The sequence below is a fragment of the Tiliqua scincoides genome, chromosome 1 (assembly GCF_035046505.1).
Source record: "Tiliqua scincoides isolate rTilSci1 chromosome 1, rTilSci1.hap2, whole genome shotgun sequence".
NCBI classification, from domain to species: domain Eukaryota; kingdom Metazoa; phylum Chordata; class Lepidosauria; order Squamata; family Scincidae; genus Tiliqua; species Tiliqua scincoides.
Window position 1 is genome coordinate 86,301,403 of NC_089821.1, and position 24,646 is coordinate 86,326,048.

At 39.4% G+C, this 24,646-nt stretch overlaps 1 protein-coding gene across 2 annotated transcripts; it reads left to right on the forward strand.

Moving 5' to 3' along the window:
• Positions 1-1,336: 1,336 nt before the first annotated feature.
• CCNT2 (cyclin T2) lies at positions 1,337-23,770 on the forward strand. 2 transcript variants are annotated; one of them, XM_066611892.1, is made up of 10 exons: positions 1,337-1,440; positions 3,896-3,977; positions 8,355-8,483; positions 9,296-9,356; positions 9,798-9,860; positions 14,390-14,435; positions 16,425-16,588; positions 19,791-19,861; positions 20,209-21,325; positions 21,424-21,573. In XM_066611892.1, exons 1-10 carry the CDS (start codon positions 1,421-1,423, stop codon positions 21,486-21,488), a joined length of 1,818 nt encoding a protein of 605 aa, XP_066467989.1. In that variant the 5' UTR covers positions 1,337-1,420; the 3' UTR covers positions 21,489-21,573. The 2 variants fall into 2 exon arrangements, with proteins under 2 accessions (XP_066467989.1, XP_066467988.1); XM_066611891.1 differs by having other exon boundaries at positions 20,209-23,770.
• Positions 23,771-24,646: the final 876 nt, after the last annotated feature.

Genomic DNA, 24,646 nt, shown 5'->3' on the forward strand with positions numbered 1-24,646 from the left:
TGGGCTGTTCTTATGTTCTTATGAAATGTGATTTTATATATACGTGAAATACACACACAAAGAGAAATGGAGTGCGTGTGTGTGTGATTGTATATATGTGAAATACATACACAGACTTCAGAGGCACACACAAACCCCATTTCTCACACTCAGTAACCCTAAGTTGGAAAGAACAGGGGCTCCTGCCCTTCCTTCTCTCCCTTTTCCTTGGCTAGAGGGAAAAGTTGTGCTGTGGCCACTTCCCTGCAACCACCAGGAGATTCTCCATTGTCCTTTGAGAGGAGAGGCCAGAACTGTGGTCAACAATTGTGGTTGTTTTACACCAGGGAGTTAGAACTGACCACAGTCTGGGGGCAAAAACCGCTCCCCCCATGCCTTTTTTGCAGTCCCTGCAATTCCTCCATCCCTCAGCAAGGTCCAGCCTCCACAGCACCTCCTGCCACTCAGCTGAGCTTCTTGCCCCCTCCCTCCACCCAAGACCCCCCCCCCCATCCTCATCAGGGCATTCAGAGCTCCTTCAAGGACCCACTTCCTCAAACGTCCGCGAGAACACAAGTGCAGACCACTCGATCTCTCTCTAGCTCCAGCCTCCTCACTCTCGCCCGCATCGCTTCTTCCAACCAGGGTGAGGCGCTCTAACAAACACCAAGCCCACCACCATACAAGTCTAACAGAGTGCTACCAAAACCTAGAGTGATATATCCTGCCGTCCAAAGTGTAAACTTCCGAGTTTTCAGTATAAGTCTTTTTTGGGTCTTTTTGCAGTCGCTGGGAAGCCGCGCGTTCGCTCCTCGGACTTGCAATCCTATCCTCTCTTACCTCTGTGTCAGCCCCTTTGACTGTAGTGGCGCTTACTTCTGAGTAGACCTGGCTAGGATTGGGCTCTGAATGAGAGGTGACTCCTACTTTTCCTAACTCAGATTTTGTTTCTTGTAAAAAAAACAACTATTCTTTTTCAGTTAAACCTACTGCGTTCTTATGGACAGCAACTTCATTTTGTTACCCGGAATTGTGTCACTTGGAAGTGCTCTGTCACTCTAGACTGCGTGTCACTCCAGAGTGTCTATCTTTTTTGGTCTTTTCACCGCCACAAGAGTCTATCGTTTATTAACGCCCAGAGCGGAGCCGCAAGGTTTGGCCGCTGCGAGGTCTCGCGAGAGGCCGCGTGATGGAGGAAGGGGAGGAGACGGGGCCGGAGCCGGCGGCGGGCGCTGCTACCGGAGGAGGAAGTGTCATGGCGGCGGCGGTGGGCTGCGGGCCTGGCGTGAGCGCGGCTCCGCGCGTGGCTGGCGGCGGCCCCGGGAGTCCGCGCTGGTTCTTCACACGGGAGCAGCTGGAGAGCACGCCGTCGCGCCGCTGCGGCGTCGAGGCCGACAAGGAGCTCTCGTACCGGCAGCAGGCGGCCAACCTCATCCAGGACATGGGCCAGCGCCTCAACGTGTATCCTGAGGGCGGGGATCCTGGGGGGGCGGCGGGCGGGCGGGCTCGGCCGGCTGGGGCTCTGCGAAGCCCCCCTCCCCCGAGCGCCTGCGTCGGGCCCACCTGGCTGAGGCTGCACCCCGCCGCGCTCGCCTGGAGCAGGCCCCGTTCGCTGCAGTGGCACTGACTTCTGAGCAAGCACGGCTGGGCTGGGCGGCTCCAGGCCTGTACTTGCTTGCACGGGAGTAAGCCCCGTTGACTATAATGGGACTTTGGTTCTGAGTAGACAGGCCTAGGCTTGGGCTCCAAGGCTTCAGGCCTGTCCAAACTTACCAGGAGGCTGTGTGCTTGGACTCCAAGGCTGCAATCCTATCCGCATTTCCCTGGGAGGAAACCCCAGTGAACTCAATGGAACTTATCTCTGAGAAGATATGCATAGAATTGGCTCTAAGTCCCCTCCCCAGCCAGCTGCCCACAGGTGCACATGCGCCCCCTGTGTGTGTAGGAATGTCCCGTGCAGGCCAGGCCACCCATCAGTGTCTAGGGAGCAGACGTGGTTCCTGGGACAAAGGAGCTGAGGAAAGAACCGGCTGCAGCATGATGCTTCGCTGGTTGCAAGATCACTGTTGTGACTCGTTAGTGTTCAGGAAGAGGCCTACTGATTTATTTATTAAACTTATTTTAAAAATTTATATCCCACCTTTCACTTGCCAAAGCAAGTGCTCAGGGTAGCTTACAGAGCTCCATAATAAATATACAGTACAGTGCAATGCACTCTGATGTCCTGGTGGTTTTTTTCTAATATCAGACTTTTTACTTTTCAATTTCATGTGTTTTTTTTTTTAAAAAATTGAGATCAGAAATGTTGGGGAAATTGCCCAACGAAAGTCTGGTTTGTATGTGTGTGTATATATATTGTTTTTTGTTCCACACAAAGATTTTATGTATCTTTTGTAGGCAGTTGCTGGACTTGGATGTAGTTGGACAATATTTACATTCTGGAAAATATTTTTAGGCTGAAATCTTATGCATATGTACTTGGGAGTAAATTCTATTTAGTTCAGCAGCCTACAGGTGCACATGTCCCCAGGCACGTATACAGGCATGTGCATAAGAAGCTGCTGTATACATTATCAGACCATGGATCCAATTTAGTATTGCTTGTACTCTTCAGGGTTTCAGAATCTTTTCCATTCCAACCTGGAGATGCAAGAGATTGCACTTTGGACCTTCTGTATGTAAAGTGTGCACTCTGGCCCATTCTGCTTAGCTATGGCCCTTACTTACAAATATACATGGCTAAGATTGTACCTGTAACCTTTTTGTATTGGTCTAAGTAGGGATCATTTTATCCCTGCTAACTGGTTAAGAGGCACTTTTTCAAGTGTGTGCTCCTCTTTTATTTAGCAGGGGGAGAGTAACTGGCCCACCTCACCCCAGCAGTGTCTTTTCTAGTGGCTGTTCTGCTGGTGTTGCATCTTTTTAGATTATGAGCCCTTTTGGGACAGGGAGCCATTAGATATTTGATTTTCTCTGTAAACCACTTTGTGAACTTTTTGTTGAAAAGCGGTATATAAATACTGTTGTTGCTGTTGTTGTTGACTGACAGGTCAGTATTTAAAATCTAAAACATTATATAAGGAGCAGTATTTAACTGCATTATATGTTCTCTGCAACTGTTTCACATGTCTGAAACAAGGAATATCAACCATATTTTATGAAACTGTGTTGGTTTGCTGTGGAACAGCTCCTTAGAAATAGCCAATTAAAATACATTTTGCAATGTTACTTTTGCAGATGTGCAGCAATTTTTCTAATTTGGGAAAATGTGGTGTTCAACAAGAGTACTGGCCAGTTGATGTTTATCCTGAAAAATACTCTGTGATGTCAGGGAACATGCCTTAAGTATGCTTTACATACATCTGACAAATGTCTTACAGAGACATGTTATGTGTAAGTAAGGTTGTGAACCCATTGTGTATTCCACTTATTTTGAAGAATGCGCATTGTCTTATCTGGCCGTATAAGTATGGGTCAAGAAGCCTTGGTTGGAAACTAGTTTCTTAGATGTATGCACTTATATGTAGTGGCTTAATTTCATTTTTCCATACAAAACTGATATTTGTAGGCAGTTGATCATTAGTGAAGCAAGACTTTATATAAGCCCAGAGATTTAAAAAACTTTCAAACAGTATGGAGAACTTTAGAAAAATCTGAAAAATATGTTAGCATACATTTTTCTGGAAAGAAAATGTTGAAAGTCTTCTAAAAATATGTTGTGTATTGATAGGTGTTGGCTTATGGAGCTAATGAAATTTGCGTCTGTCTTTTGAAATTTACATTTGAATTAATCCTAAGGATCTACTGTTCTCTGTATCAGTCATATTATTTTCTTTATGCACTCCAGTATTTGACTAGAGCAACTCTGTGGAAGTTTGAAGCAGATTTAAAAATTCCTTAACCCAGATCCTTCCAGATCACAACTTACAATTAATACTGCAATTGTTTACATGCACAGATTTTATATGCATCATTCATTCACAAAATTTAATAGAAATGTGAGTATTTATACTTCAACAGAACTGTATATTTTGAACAGTATATTTGCATTTGATATGTTGAATTCAGTTGTGTGTGTAGTTTGGGAATAAGTTAGCGTGAAATTGCAGTTTAAGCAATGTTATAAATGCTGCTGTTGTATGTTTGTAAATAGCTGCTTATTTTGGGTAAGAGAAAATCTTTTTTGGAAAGATCTTTGAACCTCAACAGGATAAATTTTACTTATGAAGATGCTGTCTTAGTTTCATAACCTACCTTGCAACATCAGGGCTGATTGAAGAGAGGAAGAAGTTGGCATCCTCTGGGAGCTATCTGCTTATGCTCTCCAAGGTGGAATCTGGGCTTTGAGAAACTTAGGACCCAATCTTATCCAATTTTCCGGTGCTGATCCAGTTGTGCCAGTGGGGTGTGCGCTGCATCCTGTGGTGGAAGGGCAGTCGCTGGGGCCTTCTCAGCGTATGGGAACATGTGTTCCCTTACCATGGGGCTGCATTGTGGTTACACCAGAGCTGGAAAGTTAGATAGGATTGGGCCCTTGGGTAGTTGTGGCTAGTAAGCCACAAATTTACAAGTGGTTCACATAGGAACCCTAAATTTTTTTTTAAGACATTGAACATACTTTTGCAACAGTAATAATGAAAGTTCAATTGACACATTGAAATAGGATTTTTCCAGAACTAACTTTTGCTAGTTTGGGCCCCCTTCTTTACCCTTGAATCAGTTGTGGGAACAAGTACTACTTCAGGTCAACCCTCTGCACCCATGGGGGTTCTGTTCCTGAAACTCCTGCAGATGCCAAAACTGTGGATAGTCAAATCCACTAAAAGATTTTTTTTAAAGCACCCCATTAAATGGTGGTTTAAAAGCCACTTTTCTTACCCATTTTAAAGTGGCAGGCAGGGAGTCTCTGGAAATTAGAAAGGCTGCTTTCAGGCCTGACTGAGGCAAGTGACCACCTCTCTTAGCCCTGGGGCACAAAAAAATGAAATGCAGAAGTGATTAAACTCTTCCATGTTGCATTTTGGGGTGACCAGGTGCCAAGGGAGGGGATGCAAGCTCAACACGACCTGAAAATAGCTGTTCTAATAACTGGAGACTACCTGCCTGTTGCTCTGCAATGTTAAGGAAGGTGTTTCTTAGACCATGATTTTAAGGGATGCTATTTTTTTTTAAACAGCAGGATCCTTCTTGTCCACAGTGGCCACCTAAGGTTAGTCAAATCTGTGGATGAGAAGGGCCAACTGTACTTATGTTTTTGTAATATGTATTGAATGCATAATAAAACATTGGGACTTAATAGCTATTTTTGTGGTGATCATACCATCTAAAGCACGTTATGTGAAAACAGAAGATTGTAATGATTACTGTATAATCTCTGAGAAAGTAAAATGTGTGCAACTTTTCCAGTAATTGTAGCTCTGTGTTCATTTTCTAGGGATTATGTTAATATGCACCAGCTTATATGCATATCAATGGCATTTTTATGAACTGTTCTCAGAGTTGCTTTGTGCTATAAAACTATAAATGACAACAGGCAACTTCTCTGTTGTAGTTGTGTGCTGCTGTGGAACATTAACCTCTTAAAAATTTAGTAGAGATTTTAATAGTGCTGCGATTGTATTGTATTTTCTGTTTAACTGACTTCAAAAATAATGAAATTTCTGCTGTATGACAAAGTAGTTATTTATATGTTTTGCATATGTGCATACCCATTGGCATAAATGCATTTGGATATAATGGACATTTGGCATTAACAGACACCTCTGTTTCCCATTAGTCCATTAAATTGAGGGTTCGTTCTTCAATTTTTAAGAAATATTTGTAGCTTGAAAGGCTTACAACATAAGTAAATATGATTTCATGGTCAAGCACACACTTAAAACCAGTGTAACTCAACCAGTGGTACTTGAAGTAGTATCTGGTGTTACTCGCAAGACCCCTGGACCCCTGCCACCCAAAAGGGAGACCAGGAATGTGACACAATAAACAGCAGTAGGAGTCTCGACTTGGAGGGCAGAGCTCCAAAGCATGCTTTTCCTTGCTTGAAAAAGCCCTCCTGTCCACTTGAGCCACCCTGAGCTTCTTATCTTGTTGTGTTGCATATGGTTTCCCAACCTGGAAGTAACTGTCTGTGATATCATAGTCAGTTACTTCTGGTTGTGTGACAGAGGATGAACATTGAGAACACTGCTTAAAACCATTTCATTTGAAAATAAGCTGTGTACAGTACTATCGCCCCCCCAAAACCAACAACACCAAACCCTCCATCATTGATTAAATCTTTTCAAAAGTCTGAATGGAACAAAAGCATACTTACTAGATGCTGAAAAGCCCCAGTGAAAAGCATTCTGATAACCTCTTCAGAGAAGAGGTTCTATAATCCAGAAAGTATCAGTGATTTCAGGTGCCAGATCCTTCTACTTCATATGGTGATGGTACCCTAGGCTTATCTGCTTCCCTCAATTAATAGGATCTTGCATAATAAAGAAGGTGCATTAGAGGCTGTTCTATCTATAGTTTATATAGGGCAGTGTTTTTCAGTCAACAATTCTAATATCAGTAGTGTTATTTCACAGCATTGCAGTACTTTGGCCACTGCCATTGTGACCGAGTGGCACTGATGAAAGTTAAGATGGCTGGGGCATGTGGCCAGGCAGCTGCATAGCCCTTCAAAAGAGGCATGCTTTGGGAAGAGACAGAGCAAAGCTCCAGCTGTGGTCAAACTGCCTGCTGCACAGCTGCTGATTGGTGGTAGCAGTGGCACTTGGAAAAGTGGTACTTGGAGGGAACAAAGTTAGAAAAATGCAGGTGCAATGCTTTTCATAAGTGGAAAAAAACCCTTTAATTCAGTCTGGAGCTGATGAAGATTGTTCATTCGTGTTTCCATCAGCTGGACAAATCTTTGCTGCCCTATTCTGAACTAATTAGAGTTCCAAGGCCTGCATTTAAAGGCAAGTTCACATAAAGTAGATTCTAGTAGTTGAGCAACTTTAGTAGGCTGTGTTACTATGTCTAAGTTTTTAGTCATCAGGAAAAGGTGCAACTAGGGTATCCCTCAATGGTGGTCAGGCCCTTGTAGCCATATTTACTGTATGGGCATTCAAAAGCAGCACTGGTTCCAGCTATCAACTTACTACTTGTAACCCCCACCCTCCCCAACCATCCAGAGCTGATCTTTCACCTAAAACCGGTCAGCAAAACTGATCAGCATCCCTGTCTTGTCTGGATTGTGCTTCAGTTTATTCGTGCTCATTCATTAAGCTCACTGGTGTCTCTAGTACAGATGAAATTTTAAAAAATAGAGCTGGGTATGTTTAGCATATGGATGGCCCCGTGAGGCACTAAAGAGCATGAGAGAGCTCTGCAGGTTAGTTCTCATGTAGTCTCCCAGTATCACTTTCTGAAATCTTCCTATACTTGGGAGCAGAACTTATACCTAACACAAGCACTTGCTCCACCACCTCACAAAGGTGGTTGAGAAGGATACAGCGATCAAGGGGGAAGCAACCATGAGATCTGGAGCTATCACCAGGGTCATGCTCTGCCATCTCCTCTGCAGATCACCTTCAGGGCTGTCATTGCTGTCTTGGACACATGACTGGAGTTCACCTAAAAGACTAGACTGAGCAGCTGGCAGCAATTCCAAGTGAGAAAAACAGTAATTTCCCAGACTTGCTGTCAAAGAACATGATGGGCAAGTGTTATAACTTCTACCACAGTTTACTGAAAATATTTAGAAGCCCTCCCATATTGCCCATCATGTTGTCTTCGCACAAGCAATTCATAACCTTTTTGTTTTTCTTTCTTCTCCAAAGCTTATTTGGAAGAAAGTAGTATTGTTCTGTAGTGTTACCAGATAAAGAAACTTAATAACTTGGGGTTCTATCTTATCCAATATTCCAGCACTGATGCATCTGTGCCAATGGGGTGTCTCCTGCATCTGATGGTGTGTGTATGGGGGGGGGGAAGTACTCACAGATACCTCCTTAAGGTAAGGGAATGTTTGTTGGAACTGCATTGCAGCTACTTCAGTGCTAGAAAGTTGGATAGGACTGGGCGGTTAGAGTCAAGATGGTATAGTGGTTTGGGTGTTGGACTTAGACCTGGAAGATCCATTTTCAAATCCCTGCTCAGCCATGAACGTTCCAGCATGACTATTGGCCTTACCCTACCTCAGGGTTGTTGTGAGGACAAAATGAAGGGAGAAACTCCCCAACCCTGGCCTCTTTGAAGAAAGGGTGATATAAAAATGTGATTTTCTCAAGTTGTATAAGGTCTTATCACAATCTGTTAGTCTCCTGTTCACAAAAGCTAACTAACTGCTTATGGGAAGTTTATTATGACTCTGCTTCTAATTGAAGGCATCTCTTCAACAGATTATATCTCCTACTGCATTGTTTTTGGCTGCAAAAGTGGAAGAACAACCACGAAAACTCGAACATGTAATCAAAGTAGCGCATGCTTGCCTTCATCCTCTAGAGCCACAGCTCGACACAAAGAGTGATGTACGTATACGCTATGAGATTAATCTAAATTTCACCTTTTAAGTTCTCATCAGCTGGAGCAGCTTTCACATGTACTCTTAAATTTTCTGTTCCATTAGGAAGATTTCTTCTGTCTTGCAATTTTTTCCTTCATTTCCCCCCCCCTCCCAATTTCTGTTAGCTTATCCTTGGCTTACTTAAATACTGGGGCTTTTCAGATGTTAAGTTCCAAGATGCTATGCATCTCTTTGTTGTGAAATTAGGAGTTTTGCATTTCCACTCTCCCTTCACTATATTTACAAGTTCTCCCAGTTCAGTTGAACATTTACTGGTTTAATATCCAGGGTCAAGGACAATCCCACATGCAAATATGGGATCTTCTAAGCAAGCATTACCTTCTTTTGCAGTTGGGGATGCAGGAGAACTGTGAACCCAAATAGCGTTAAATTCAAGCGCTATAACCCAAATAACTGTGAAATTCAAATAGCGTTCTTGAATTTGGTGTACATATAGCTAGATTGAGAACATGACTTACTTACTCTAAGGGCACAATTCTAACCAAGTCTACTCAGAAGTAAATCCTATTTTGTTCGTTACACTCAAGAAAGTGTGGTTAGGATTGCAACCTAAATTGCACAGGATCCACCTCAAACCCATGCTGGATACAACACAGACCAGTTGGCCTGCCTGATCCTGTGCAGGTTAGGATTGGGCTGCCTGATGCATGCTGTAGAGTACATATTGAAAGCCTATCTGTTTATTCAGAATAACATGTGGTGCTATCAACTTGTTAAAATAAGTGTTAATGTTTCAGCATTTTTTCTATATTTTAGGCATACCTGCAGCAGGCCCAAGAGCTGGTTATACTTGAAACAATAATGCTTCAAACTTTAGGTAAGCATATTAAAACTGTGTATGATGTTCTTTGAGCAATTGCATAACCAACAGCATCTTCAAATTTTGCTGCAGTTCTAGTCATGGCATGCCTATATTGGCACTTGATTGGCAAGGTATAGTAATATCTTTTGGGAGAAGGAGAATCTTAGTAATGTAAGTTGCTTTATACACGACCTGACATTTAGAGCACATTAATGCTTCTCCTTTCAGATAGAATTGTAATAACATCACATGTTTGCTACAGTTTGTCAATTAATATACTAAGCAGATTAACATCTGCAGATCAATTCTTTAAATATCTAATGCTAGTATTCTTAATTCTTGTTGATAGTCCACAACAAGATTATACAATTTGACATTAGTGGAAAGCTTGAGAAAAGGCACTTTAAAAAACAGACTTGTATAGAGTAGTTTGTAAAATTACCTTTTATTTTCCAGGTTTTGAGATTACCATTGAGCATCCACACACAGATGTTGTGAAATGTACGCAGTTAGTGAGAGGTCAGTAACAATTAAACTGATTATTTTGACACATCTCTGTATGACGGTGGTGGTGTGACTTGCTAAAGCTATTTCTGGAATATACTTCTACTGTGAGTAAATCACTAGTGCATCCTAGTGTATTTTTTTGTACCTGGCTCTGTAAAAGGTATGCTTAAAACGGAAAAATAGCAGATTGGAGGTGGTGTAGCACTAGCTTCTGCTGAGCTTCAAGTTAAAATTACCCTTCTAGGGTAGTTCTTTTGTAAGCTACTGCATACTGGCTTAATAGAGATACCAAGAACTGATATGGATTAACCCGCAGCAAGATACTAGTCAACCAATACAGCAGAAGTTAATGTAAAATTATCTGTCAAATAAGGAACCTGCTTCAAAAACTGTTTTTTTTCCTGCCCATAGGCTTTCTGCCAAGAACGTCAAATTGCAGGCCACCAGTTGGTGTGGGCCCTATCACTTAGTCCTCAATTCTCAAACTTTACCCAGAATCATAGGTTGCTTGCTTGCAATTCTGCATTTACAGTTGTAGTGTTTCTTAGTTTTCACTCACCTGTATGGCTGTGTGTCTCAGCTGTTGATTCTTTCAGCTCTAAAAAGTTTGGGTTGGCAGAACTAATTTTTGGCCTTCATGTGGTTTAAATGTTGAGCCATTGCAGAATCCTATTTAGAATCAAGATGACTTCCCCCATCCCTAGAAGAACTATCATACTTTCCTCAAAATGGACAAGCAGTGTTTGACCTGAGATATTTCTTGGAAATCATTATATAGCATAGTGGAGGCTTTATGAAGTGCCTTTAAATATTTTGTATTAGAAAGTGTGCAAAATAGCATTTATCTTTAATGACTTTTGTCTCTTAGGGTGCAATCCTAACCCCTTATGTCAGTGCTTTCCAGCACTGACATAACGGCAATGCAGCTCTGAGGTAAGGGAGCAAACATTCCCTTACTTTGAGGAGGCCTCCATGAGTGACACCCAACTGCAGGATGCAGCACATGTCCCATTGGCACCACTATGCCAGTGCTGGAAAGCACTGACATAAGGGGTTAGGATTGCGCCCTTAGTACTCTCAATTGAACTAGGGCTTAATTTGAGGCAAGGATTGCTGAGACTGAACCCAACAATCTGTTGACTAATAGCTTCTGACTATGTACATAGTGTTTTTTTTTTTTTGTTTCCTGAGTACCTATAACCAGTCCACACCCATTTTGGGATAGGGATGTCTTATAAGCCATGAGACAAATTCCATATCACAGCAGTTGAGACTCATTCAGACAGAAAAAGCTGAAACTTTGGCCTGATACACAGCTTATCATCAGACTTTACTGTTAGGTTCACGTAATTCCTAAAATGTTTTTGCCTCTGAGTAACCAAGAGAAAAAAACACTTTGCAAACACTGTTGTGCTGCTTCAGCTGGGTGGCTGATATAGTTACTTGGTCTTAATTACAGGGGATTGATTAATGTTACAAATACAAATGTAGCTGCATTTACGTAGCATTCAGGTAATGCAGTGGACTTCTGTTTAAAGAGCAAGAACCATGCTTGGGCGATGCTGCCTACTGGGGAGGGAGGTTTGCATTGCTGACTGGTCATTTGGAGGAAATTTCTCTATTCTGCAAACTATTTGCAATGCTAACAATTTGCAAACATACCTAGCATTTGCTACTCAATTCAGGCTTGTGGAAAATGCCATACAGAAGATAACATGAATGTAGAATAGTAATAAATCTTAAGACTTCAGTGCGATGAAGGGAACACTGATTTCAGGGGACTGTTGCAATTGAGAAATAAGATAATGTTACTTTTAGTATGCATTGTGTCTTGCCCTTTTTTGGGTTTTTAAATTGCGTATACAAAGAAGGAAATATTTAGTATTGATAAGAAGCATAATGAGTAGAAGTAAGGATTTTGCACAGAACTTCAGCCCTGTTTCACCTGTTCAGATTGCCTTCCCATTTTTCTTCATAAATCACCAAAGATAGAATTTCCTGAAAGCTTATTTAGCTGTGAGGTTTGCAAGGATTTTCCTATCTGTACCAATCGCTTCCATCTATGGATACTGCTCGTGTTAGGTTTTTGGGAACACAGGAGTTCCCTTAAATAATAATGGTCACTTAAAAAAATGTTCTTTTTGTAACTTGATTATTTCCAAGAACTTTGTGTCATATCATTTATAGCGATATTGTTTTTAGCCAGCTCACCTTCTTTCATAGAATGAGAAAGGAATCTGTCTTGTACTCCAAACACAATTTTAGTGGGTGTTCTGTTTAGCTAGAAGATGGACAGGGTTGTCTTTTGGTAGAAATATAATTGTCTGGATAGAATAATAAGTTTGCTATGATAGTTTGAAATTATTTTCCCTCTATAGGGTAGAGAGAGGTTGATTTGAGTTATAATATTAGCCTTTCTGTTCCTGGGAGGTGTGTGTGTGTTTCTTGCAGTAAAGTTAGTGTAGGGAGTAGAAGGGACAATGAAAGATCTGATTTCAAACATGGACTGAAAACATGGGATACTTTTCAGCAACTGTAACTTGTGATAAATGCGAATCCAGCACGAATCCAGCCTTGCACTTTGCCAGTTACTTAATTTCTAGAAACAATTTTTTTTGACAACTAGAGCAAGCAATATAGTACCACATAGGCTCAAGTATGTGTCTGTGTGCTCTCCCTTAAAGGGTTGGCTAATTGTGTAGGTCTTTTGTTGCCTTTCCTCCTCTTGTGAGTAAAGATGTCAGGACCAACATTTGCAGATAATAGAAAATTGGTCCTTCTTCTGAACTTCAGTTGCTCCTCTTAATTGTTTACTAAAATGTATTCCTCTATAGCTCACATAGTATAATAAACAGGTTCATAGTTGACTTTTTAGGCTAAGGCAGTGTTATCGAAACTGTGAGGCAGGGCTCTTTAGGGCGGCACCAGGAACTCAAAGGGGAGGCGCAGGATGTCCTCTCCCAGCGATACAGTCACACCCCTGGGAAGAATAGGAGTCCATTGTCTGCGCTTTTTTTTAAAACAGAAGAAACCTTTTTTTAAAGCAGAAGAAAGGAGAGTGGCTGCTGCTGCCCTGCCCTCTTCCAAGCATGCTCAGCTTGCAGTCCTTAACCCTTGCTGATTCTTGTCTGGTGGTTTGTAGTTCCCAGCCTGGGATCACTTCTAATCAAAGTGAAATCTCTCTTTTCAACCCCCTCCCTCTTCCACTCCCCACTTTCGATCTCCAAACCTTCCCGCTTTCCTCCCCCTCCCCAAATAATACGCTTCCTATTTTACCAGTGACCAGGGGTCTTAAAGTTGTTTCCATGCAGTTGGCAAAGGGGGAGGGGAGAGACAAGCACACACTTTACTTGGCCAGGAGCAGAAAAAGGGTACTGTTTTTAAAATGATTTATCAATCTTGTTGTTTGACTGAAGAGGAAAGGCTGTATTTTTAAAGTGATGAATCTTGCTATTTAAAGGGAATACTTATCAGCCATTGATGAAGTGATTGCCAGCCCAATCCTATCCACACTTTCCTGGGAGTAAGCCCCATTGACTCTAATGGACTTACTTCTGAGTAGACATGCATAGGCTTGAGCTGTGCATCCCCTAGTATAGAAGACAAATCAGCTTCCTAACCAAACCCTTATCAGCTGTGATATATTTTCATGGTCTATTTTTGTTTTCCCCACCAGCTGCTGGAAAATAATTTCATTAAATTAATAAAGGGTTCAATCCTATCCAAGGAGAATGGGAGAAATGACTAGTTGGATTGGGGTCCACAGGGATGTGTGTGCGTGTAATGTTGGTCAGACTGGTTGTTCACAAAGTTCATTTGATAAAACAATTCTATTGGTATGCTTACAAAGTTAGAAAAATGAGTCTTCCTGGACCAGACAAAATCTACCTACTCCAGCATCCTGTCTCCAACAGTGATCAGCAGCTGATCATTTATAAAGCATGTATATTGCTGTGTATTAATAATATATTTTTAAGATCTGCATTTAATTGATATGATTAATTTAATTAATATTAAATATAGTTAATATATTTAATATTTAATTTTATATTATAATAAATATAATATTATATTATATTTAATATATTTAATATTTCTGGCCACTTCCTGTTTAATGATGTCACTTCCAGCCCTCAGGAACATGATGGGGAGTCATGGCCAACAGCCACAGGGGTCAAGGGAGCCATTGGCCAGAAAAGTTTAAGCACCTTGGGCTAAGGCTCTACAGAAGGTTTTTTTTCAGTTGAATTGCTACAAATACATCTAACTTCTGTTGGAATATGAAATTTGAGGTCTTGGAAAGTTTCGTTAGTAGTGTTAAGTTGATCAAAAGAGTGAATGTATTCCAAGAAACGTGTGAGCAATTTGAGGAGTAACTGGAAAACTGCTTGTTTTCCAGTTTGTGAAAATAGTTTGTGTAGTACTTATTTGCAAGCAGTTAACATGATCTTTATGATCTTCACATAAAGCACATTTTAGTTACTTTCCCTCCCAAACTATCTATTATGGATGTCTAACTACTTTATTTCTTTTTCTTACAGCAAGCAAGGATTTGGCACAGACATCCTATTTCATGGCTACCAACAGGTTGTTATCCTGAACCTCTTTGTTGCACTGTTGTAGCACACTATAGCTTCCTTTACTGCAGGGTCCCCTACCTGTGTCTAACCCTTGTTGCAACAGGCGACTGGGCCATCTTTTGTGGTGGTACCTTCCTGGTTGCAGTGCGGTGTATTGTACAAGGGCCTGATGGCACAAAGGGGTTAAATGCACAATGTGAAGTGTAGTGGTGCTTTCTGGTGACATTTTCTCGATTGTGAGTGCATAATTCTAAAATTGGTAGCCTGAATAGCAGCTAAAGATTACAGAGAGATAAACTTAACCTAGAAATCCGAGCATCTTGGTAAGTACAAAGCTGTTTCTAGTTTACCCTTGTAGCTAATGGCAATTTTTTTCTTCATAAAAAATTAGATCATCTCATTGTAAAAACAAACAAACCCAAACAAAATATAAGCATTAGTTAACAGGGCTTTTGTTACAGATACATTTGAACTAGCCCTTGCTAGACATTTGAATTAACCTTGTAGGAGTTGGCTGGTTCTTAATTAACTTATTGGGGCCGGGGGGGGGGGGGAAACCTTGCTGCTATTTAATACCTTTATCAGTCAGATGTTACCCTTGGTTTTGGTGAGTCGATGGCTGGGAGGTGAAAGCAGACACTAGAGCTTCGTAAATGTGTAGCAAGGTTGCAAGAAACATTACTGATAATGAGCACAAGAGAAACAGTGATGTTACTGTGAAATAATAGTCTTTTTGGAAAAACATGCTTTGGGGAAAGTGGGCTGGTTTAATGGATCAACATACTAGTTTAATCTTTGAAGAGTGTGACAGCAGAATGCAAAAATGAGATGAGCTGCAGTGAAGAAGAGATTGAAATGGCACGGAGGGGAGAAGATCCTCAGTAGAGAGCCTTGCATATACAGTTCAGGAGCCTAGTTTGATCCAAAGCATAAGTGAAAACTTGCACTGAATGGCACATTAGTATATTGGGATTCTAACATGAGTCTTGAGTTGATTGAGCAGAAATGAAAGATTAGGCTGAAAGCTTTAGTAGTTTAGATGAGGTGACAGAAGCATGGATAAAGAAGATTTAGAAGCTGATGAAAGTGGGGGAAAGCTGGACCTTGGAGATACTGTTGTAAGGTGAAGGGGGGAGCCTGTCAGAGACTATCTGGAGGTTATGTATTGGGGATTTAAGTAATAATGGTTTGAGAAGAGTGAGTGTTGGAGGGGTTTGATGGATAAATTAGGAGCTAAATACTAAATATTCTGTCTCGTAGTTGAATAACAATCGCTAATTACATTGTAGAGAAAATAGCAGAGCAGATGACTTCAGGCTCATAGTTAACGGAAATATATGCTTAATAAAACATTTTTTTAAGAAATGCTTTTTTGGATATACATCTAACTGTTGTGGTGGCAAAGATTTTTCAAATACAAGTTAACTTTCAACCGGTACTAGAACATAATGTCTGTGATCTTGTCCATATTTATTGGGGAGTTAGTCCTACTGAATGCAGTGAGATTTCTAAGTAAATATGCATAGGATTCCACTGCAAAATTTGTACAGTTGTGTTTCTTCCAGCTAGTAATTCTTACCTGATGGTAACTGACACGAACTGTGTTGCAGGTTGGACCGTGAAAGATAACATTTATTTTTTCAGACTTGTTCCTTGCTTATTATCTTAACATCATTCCAAGTGATGTGTATGACAAAATAACAAAATATTTATTTTGGCAAAAATCTTCTTTATAAAAGCTAGTATTTTGACTTTCTCAAGTGCAGGGAGGAACAGAATAATATAACTCTTTCATTTGCTCAGAAGGAGCAGATATTAATGTGCTATAATATTTTTATACCTTCTAACTTCCATGCTCAATCTAAAAATTGAGGAAAAAAGTTTACAGTGTGACAGAATTTCTTGAATAGTGTGATCATGAATTCTTTTTCTTTGTTTTTTATTCTTTTTCATGTTTGACTTTTGTTCTTCGGTCACAAAACATTTCTGACCACAGTCTGCACCTTACAACATTTTGTCTTCAGTACAAACCAACTGTGATAGCATGTGTATGTATACATTTGGCTTGCAAGTGGTCCAACTGGGAGATTCCTGTATCAACCGATGGGAAACATTGGTGGGAATATGTGGATCCTACTGTTACTCTTGAGTTACTTGATGGTAAGTGGTATCATCCTCACTTTATTCTATATCAAACTATATTTTGGTTGTTTTGCTTGTGTGTTTTATTTTATTTATGCAATTTTTATCCCACTTTCCTCTCCAAAGTGGCTTATTTTAAAAAATTGTTAAACAGTATTTAAAATATCCTTGAACATTAAAAAAACCTTTGAGAAATTACATTAAAGCACAAAACGTAACAGCTGAACATTTTAGGAAAAGGCAAAACCTAGTCATCATGGCTAAAGCTTCTTTTTTTGTTTGTTTATTACAGATACAGGACAGGAAAATGGGCTAGAGTTAGAGATGGGTCTACATGGGTTACACATCAGGGTATTAGCCATGGAATACAACATGCATTCTTTAAAAAAAAAAAAGAAAGAAAATGACTGGGGGGGGAAATAAATTTTCGATGCAGATATTACCACATTTATCATTATGATATTTACAAATTTATCTAATCAATAAATATTATTTATCTAAGATGATCTATCGAGTCATAAAAACGCTTCCAAAATCTTCTTATTCTACCTGGATCTCTCTTTCATTCTTTCTGTTAATACATCCATTTCTGCTATTTCATAAATCTTATCTATTTATTTTTCTCTAATTGGAATTTCTATAGATTTCCACATTTGCACATATAATCTTGCCACTGTACTAATATGTACAATAAGGTATTTCTTGTGTTCTATAATTTCTGATGTCACATTTAAGAGGAATATTTCAGTTTTGAATGGCATTACACAATTCAATTTATTACACAATAAAATCCTACGATTTTATGTATCATTTTCCAATATTTCTTTCCTTTTTCACATGTCGACCACATATGATAAAAAGTTCCCTCAATCTCTTTATATTTCCAACACTTGTTTGATGAACCTGAATACATTTTTGCTATTTTCTCTGGAGTCAAATGCCATCTATAAAACATTTTATATAAATTCTCTTTAAAGGATACTGCTTTGGTTATCTTAATATTTGTATTCCAAATTTGTTTCCTATTGTCAATCGGTATATTGTATCCAAAAATTTTTGGCCAGAGAACCATTGAGTCTTTAACTATCTCATTTTCAATTTTCATCTCAAGGAGAAAGTTGTACATTTTAAATATATATTTTCCTTCATCAATCAAAAATATTTTATCGAAGCTTATATCTTCTTCATAGAGACCTATTTTTTGGTCTTCTCGTATTCTTATTTGCACTTCATTCCACCAGTCCAGATTTATTCCTTTCTCTTCTAACTGATTTTTACTTAGAAGCTCTCCTTTAGTATTTAGCAACTCGCTGTATGATCTATTTTGATCTTTTTAAATCCAGTTTGGATTAGTTGCAATTTTGATTGGTTTTATCCATCTGGGTAGTTTAAGATATATTTTATATTTTATCTGTTCCAATCCTGGGAAAAGTTTCATCTGTTATTAAGGACATGAACTGAGAAAGTTTGTTTAAAAAGAAATGTCTTTGGGCCCGGCTGGAAAGCCTTTGGGAGGGAGCAGTTTGTAAACCAAGAGGAAGGGAGTTCCATAAGGTTGGTGGCCACTTCCACAAAGGCCCTGTTTCTTGCCACCGCCCCCCACCCCCATGGCTAACCGCACTTGTTAAAATGCCTTCTCCAGTGACCAGAGGGGACAGGCTGGCTAGGGCTTTAGAGGTCAAAACAGCACCTTGAATTGGGCGCAGAAATGAATTGGCAGTCAGTGCACCTGCTGGAGCAGTGGTCCAACAGAGTCAACCCACCCTATCTCCAGCAATTTCATAGGCTGCCACGTTCTGCAATGATTGCATTTTTCAAACCAGTTTCAAGAACAGCCCCATGTAGAGCAAGTTTTAGTAATTTTATTATTATTATTATTATTATTATTATTATTATTATTATTATTATTATTATTATTTATATACCGCTTTTCAACAAAAAGTTCACAAAGCGGGTTTACAGAGAAAAATCAAATAACTAATGGCTCATAACTAATTTAACCTCAATGTTAGTTGCTAATCTTGTCATAAAAAGTTGAAGACTAATCTGGGAATTGTTAACATTTTCTAGCTTCCTGCAGACCATGTTTTCTGTTACGTCTAATCTTAAACGGTACTATTTGTTTTGTAGGATCTTGAGATAAAAATTCATAGATATGAGTGCCATATTTCACAGAACCCATGACCAGGATCCAGAAAGCCCCAAATGTGCATGAAAAGCACCTGTACACGTACATGGATTGAAATGTTATTTTTCCTTTGCCTCCATGCTGCATCAGCCCTTGACAGTGACATGGGAGTGGGTGGGTGGGTTGCAAGGTATAACAGTGGAAAAGTTCTGAATAGAACAATACCAATTAAAGATGGGTGGGGTGTGTGTGTTTTATGGTAAACAACTTTCCAGTAGAGGATCTTCCTCAATACTTCAGGCAGCATTGTTTGCTTGAGTGATAATAGGTTGTACTCTAACATTCATACGTCTGTGGATGAAAACCTTGGAATACAATCCAGCATTAATATAAAGCAAACAGTTATAGTGCAATATTACCAACTGAGAATAGATTGATGCACCACTAGCCCACCTGTGGTGAAAGTTAGTATGTTCTTACATCAAGAGTCTGTGATGAGTGCAACATGTTTCCATTCTGTGTGAAAATACTCATCTCAGTACGTTTGAAAAATGCATCAAGGAAATAACTCAGCAAGTAGCTACTATCAGTAGTTTGACAAGTGTTTTATTTGTATTTTCCTATTGCAGCCATTTTCAACCACTGTGATGTGGCACATTGGTGTGCCGCAAATGGTCCCCAGGTGTGCTGTGGGATTTTGGGAAAGGGTCATTTATTAGTAGGGCCATTGGGGTATGTGAGCCCCCCATTGGCAGCACAGTGTGGCTTGTGAATTGTACAAAAACTCGTGGTATGCCTTCACCATTTTAGAGCTTTGCCAGTGTGCCGTGAGATGAAAAAGTTTTAAAATCTCTGTCCTAGTGTCTGAGTGGAGAAAGAATAGATGTTATAGAGTAGATATTTTTGAACAGAAAGGTAGAATTAGTGTATTCAATATTGTTTTATTGTCCACTGCCTTACACATGAGCAGTGTTTTCACAAATGTACTGTTAGGCATTTTGAATAGTTCTTGATAGCCAGGCCAGGGTATCAAAGATTGTATATAATTGTTATGAAGCCTTGAAAATAGTTTAACTTTATTTTTCTTCACAGAACTGACACATGAATTCCTTCAGATATTGGAGAAAACTCCTAGCAGGCTAAAAAGGATTCGAAATTGGAGGGTAAGGATTTTTTGTGGTAAGCTGTCATAGCTGTGTTGCAGATGCATTTGCTGATCTGGTCTTAGATGTCTTGAAAGTCAATAATTTGCTGTAATCATTATTTACAGTGTATGTTCAAGTAGTTTGAGAGCTTAAAAGCCCTACTCTTTACTTACATAATAAATTAGATGAGCATTAGAGCTATGCATTCTTTATCAAGATTCAGTGTTCACTGTGAAAGTGCTTGTTTTGCACTTACATCCTGCTTATCCTGCGGACAGCTGAATAGCTTCCATTTTTCTCCAAATATATTTGTATTTATTTGCATGGAAGTATATCCTAAAGCTTACTGTGTTGTCCTTGTGTAGGCTACTCAGGCTGCTAGGAAACCTAAAGGAGATGGTCAGGCATCGGAGAGCTCTCTTCTTGGCTCGTCTCTTCAAAATTCCATTTTGGTTGATGCTGTTGCTGGGGCAAATGCAGGTTTTCAAAAACCATCGGCATCCACATTTCCTGCCCCAGTTCCTCTGAACTCAGGAAATATTTGTGTTCAAGAGAGTCAAGAAAATCTGGCAATACTAGCTGCAGGAATGCCAAGTACCTCGTATAATATGTCATCACATCAAGAATGGCCTCAGCACCAAGAACAAACAAGGACAGAGCAGATGTATTCTCAGAAACAGGAGACCACAGTGCCTGGTGGTCAATTCAACATAAACTTTCAGCCAGGCACTTCAATGTCATTACCTTCGGGGTTACATCACAGATCCGACAAACTCTCTGAGCACTCTGCTGTACACAAACCAGGAAACAAACACCATGGGCAAATTGCTTCTGCCCCTGTAATAATTCCTCAAAAAATGTCATTGGATAAATACAGAGAGAAACGCAAACTAGAAACACTGGAACTGGATGTAAGAGAACACTATGTAGGTCCAGAACAGCCATACAAAAAGCACATGCAACCCCAAGCAGCAAGTAACAGTACAGTCACGTCCCCTGTTAAAATGAAAATCCCCATTACAAATGCAGAGAAGTCAGAAAAACACATGCCTGACAAAAAAGAAAAGGGTGGATCACTCAAACTGCGGATACCCATTCCACCCACAGAAAAAAACTCAAGTAAAGAAGATCTGAAAATGAAAATCAAGGTCTCCTCCTCAGAGAGGCATAGCTCATCGGATGAAGGCAGTGGGAAAAGCAAGCACTCGAGCCCCCATGTTACCAAGGAGAAGCACAAGGAACATTCCACAAACCGCCATCATGGTAGCAGCCATAAGCATTCCCATTCTCACAGTGGTGGCAGTAGTAGTGGCGGCAGTAAGCATACTCATGATGGATTAACACCAGCTATTCTGAGGAGTCCTGTTGGCTTGAGCAGTGATGGCAATTCCTCTAGTTCCGGCTCTTCAAGGAAGAAGCTGTACAGCAATGACGCTTCTCACAACCACCACTCCAAAATGAGCAAAAGTTCCAAAAGTTCAGGTAGTTCATCTAGTTCTTCCTCTGTTAAGCAGTATGTATCCTCTCTCAACTCTGTTTTTAACCTTCCCTTACCCCCTCCTCCCCCTGTCGCATACCAGGTGGGCTACGGACATCTCAGCACCCTCGTGAAACTGGACAAGAACCCAGTGGAGAACGGTCCTGATGCCAGTCACGAGTACAGTACAAACAGCCAGCATATGGACTACAAAGACACATTCGACATGCTGGATTCCCTGTTAAGTGCCCAAGGAATGAATATGTAATCAGTTGTTTAGCTCCCTCTTTTATTTAAGAATTACTAGAATGGCAACCTTCTTAATCTAAGCGGAGCAGCCCCAGCAGTTGCTGCCCCCCTTTATATAGATATATATAGATATATATAATATATGTAAGTGCTGCTTTATCCTTCACTCTGGAAAGAAGAGGTATAGTAAATGAGCCTATCTCCACATATAATAGTGTTATAAATATTGTAATGAGATGGAAGGTGCAAAAATCACAGTATTTCCACAACCACAGTTAAAAACAGTAGACTGAATGGCTGCTTCTAGCTGCATTGAATGCCTTGTGCATTGATTATTTATAACTGAATATGCCAGCCACAGCTTTTTGTTGCTTAGCTTATGAATGAGTGTATTTTTTGTGTATTTATACTGTATGTATGATTTGCATGTTTCAAAGAAGGGATATGTAAAGTATACTGACAATGTTTACAACAAAAGTGGAGAGAAATGTACATACATTTTTGTATGTTTAGATTTATCATAAATACTCAGGATTGGAGCTGCTTGTAAGTATAACAGATATACATAACTTTAACCTTGTGTCAGAATCCATCAGTGAAATAAAGAAAAGTGGCGCTTCATGGTAAACTGTAGGCCTTATTGGAAGCCACTTCCTAAGAGCACTTCACTGACTGAGGAGCATGTACCAAATGTGGATGGTCAGCCACGGCACAGCATCCTCAGTGAGGCAATGTGAAAACTGCTCAGGCCTTCATTTGTGATTTTTTTATTTCTTATTTTTTTTACCCAGTTGGCTGCTGAAATGTCAGTAGCTTTCAGAAGTGGGAACGAAAATAAAGTTTATATAATCTTTTTGATGTGAAAGTGCATTAAATGTTTGGCTTGATGCAGTAATAGAGACACAGAGCTGTTAATAATGGTTATATAGAATAACGTGATTTAAGAACTGAAATACGTAAACTTATATAGTGAAAATTAGTAAGTTTTTTTTAACTTATTAGTGAACAGGGATCACTGTTTTCCATTAGCATTTCATACTGACAGCCACGTTTTGAATTCCAAAAAAAGTGTGTGTTATGTGAGTGAAATGCCATATTTCTTTTACAGGTGGAATACTATCTTTGCAATAAATAAGTACAATTGTTGGTATCCCAACTTCTCCCTTATCTCAGACAATAAAATAACTGTCACGTATGCTACGTGAATTGTACTTGTGATTGTAGTAACAAAACTGGAGGTTGTTTTTCAGCTCTGAATAATCACTCTCCAATTAAACCACTAGTATACATTTTTATGGCTGTAAGTGTCATATTACTGTTTACACAGTCACCTGCCTTTACTTTTGAACAAATAATTGCTGTTGTGAATTCATTCAATTTACTTGTAACCTGCTTTTCCTTTCCAAAGTACCCAAAGCACCTAACAATATGTTGATGGGATTTTTATTGAAAGTCAGTGTTCCATTTTTACCAGCTGACTCTGAGTGCATGAAAGTTACCTCAGCATAAATTCAGCACAGTAGCAAGTGCTTCTTACTGGGTATTAATGTAAAGATTTTATTACGTTATCTCATGTCTGAGAGGGATCCACTACTTGGAAACATTTGTTCTTGCACAGTTTATGCTTTAATTGGTTATAAACATTTCAGAAGTGAGTCTGACATTTAAGCCCTTTAGGTACACTAAAAGTGCTTTAAATCAAAATTGTTGAGTATGTATCCAGTTTGTAGTTACAATATAATGTAACTACTTGTGCATCAATTACTATGTAATATTCAGTTGCCAGTAATGCAAAACTTTGTACTACATACTTGAATATCTTTCTTTGAACTATGGGTGTCTTTTTTAACACTTCTTGAACATGGACACTATGAATTATGTATCTTCAGATTTTAATCTAGTCTTTAGCCCTTCAACCTGCTTCATCCAAAACTGTTACTACTTCACCCTTGTAACTTTCTATATTGAAAGAATATTTCTTAAACCCTGTATTGTGAAACTTGATCCTACATTGTTGCATATTTTTAGCCTTTTTAGACTTTCTTCGCTACCTCATCCATGCTATTAAATCCTGAAGACTTTTGCCATACAGTGTAAGCAAGATTAAAATGTCTTAAATTGTGATTCCCAGTAGGAAGATGACAACCAGTAAATGTTTACTTTAAATAAAATTGATTTACAAAGCCTCACAGTATTTACTTACAAGCCTATAGCTTTGCTTTGGAATGCATTTCACCCATTACTGTATGAAGATATAATGGACACTTGTTCTAATTCAGATATAGAATCTAATAAAGATATTGTCCTTATCTGTTACATTTGCAGAAATATTTTTAGAGATATATAGTTCAGTGAGGTTCTGTCCAGGCATATGTAACCCATCCTGTGCTGTTTCATACGGCAATGTTACCTCAAGATTGAATACTGAGTTCTTGCTTGGTCATGTTTTCACTATGCTATAAATGTGCAAGTGACAATTGAAGACTGAATGAATACTTTTTGTATAGCTATTCTTATAAATTGGCTGCAAGGATGTGAGCCAGGTGGAACTGGCCCATAATATTTATCTAAGAGTTTAACTGCAAATGTACTACCAAATTCAAAAATGCTGCCTGAATACAGACAGTAGAAGGACTTGGGAACTGAACTAAAGTTTGATTATTTTAAGACTTGCATATATACATTTGTTGGCAACACCATGTGAAAATGGTGGTTTGATTTATGAATCATTGATGTTTTTATACAAATACTAACAAGCATGCATTTTAAAATGAACTATTCAACAAGATGATTATAAGATCTTCATAGAAATTTATCGCAGATTAAGGTTTTAATACTTCAGAGATTTATTCTTGCAAACCAGAGTATGGAACTATTATTAAATCCTGAAAAGATTTTAGCTAATATGCATTTAATCCAGTTTGGTGCATAACTGCTCCATGCTAGACAGCCCATATTAATGTTCAGTCTTGTTACTACCTGTTGTGAAGCAGCTTGTTATATACTGTTGAATTTGTAGGTTCTGCTTCAGATCATATGCTAGACCAATTATGGCATTATTCAGATTTGTTTGAGCA

What these genes read in the sequence shown, in the direction of transcription:
- CCNT2 (XM_066611891.1), top strand. Translation starts at nt 1,421, where the DNA reads ATGGGCCAGCGCCTCAACGT. An exon ending in TCACAAAATTTAATAGAAAT is followed by an intron (nt 3,978 to 8,354) that starts GTGAGTATTTAT and finishes TCTCTTCAACAG; the next exon opens with ATTATATCTCCTACTGCATT. An exon ending in ATGTACGCAGTTAGTGAGAG is followed by an intron (nt 9,861 to 14,389) that starts GTCAGTAACAAT and finishes TTTTTCTTACAG; the next exon opens with CAAGCAAGGATTTGGCACAG.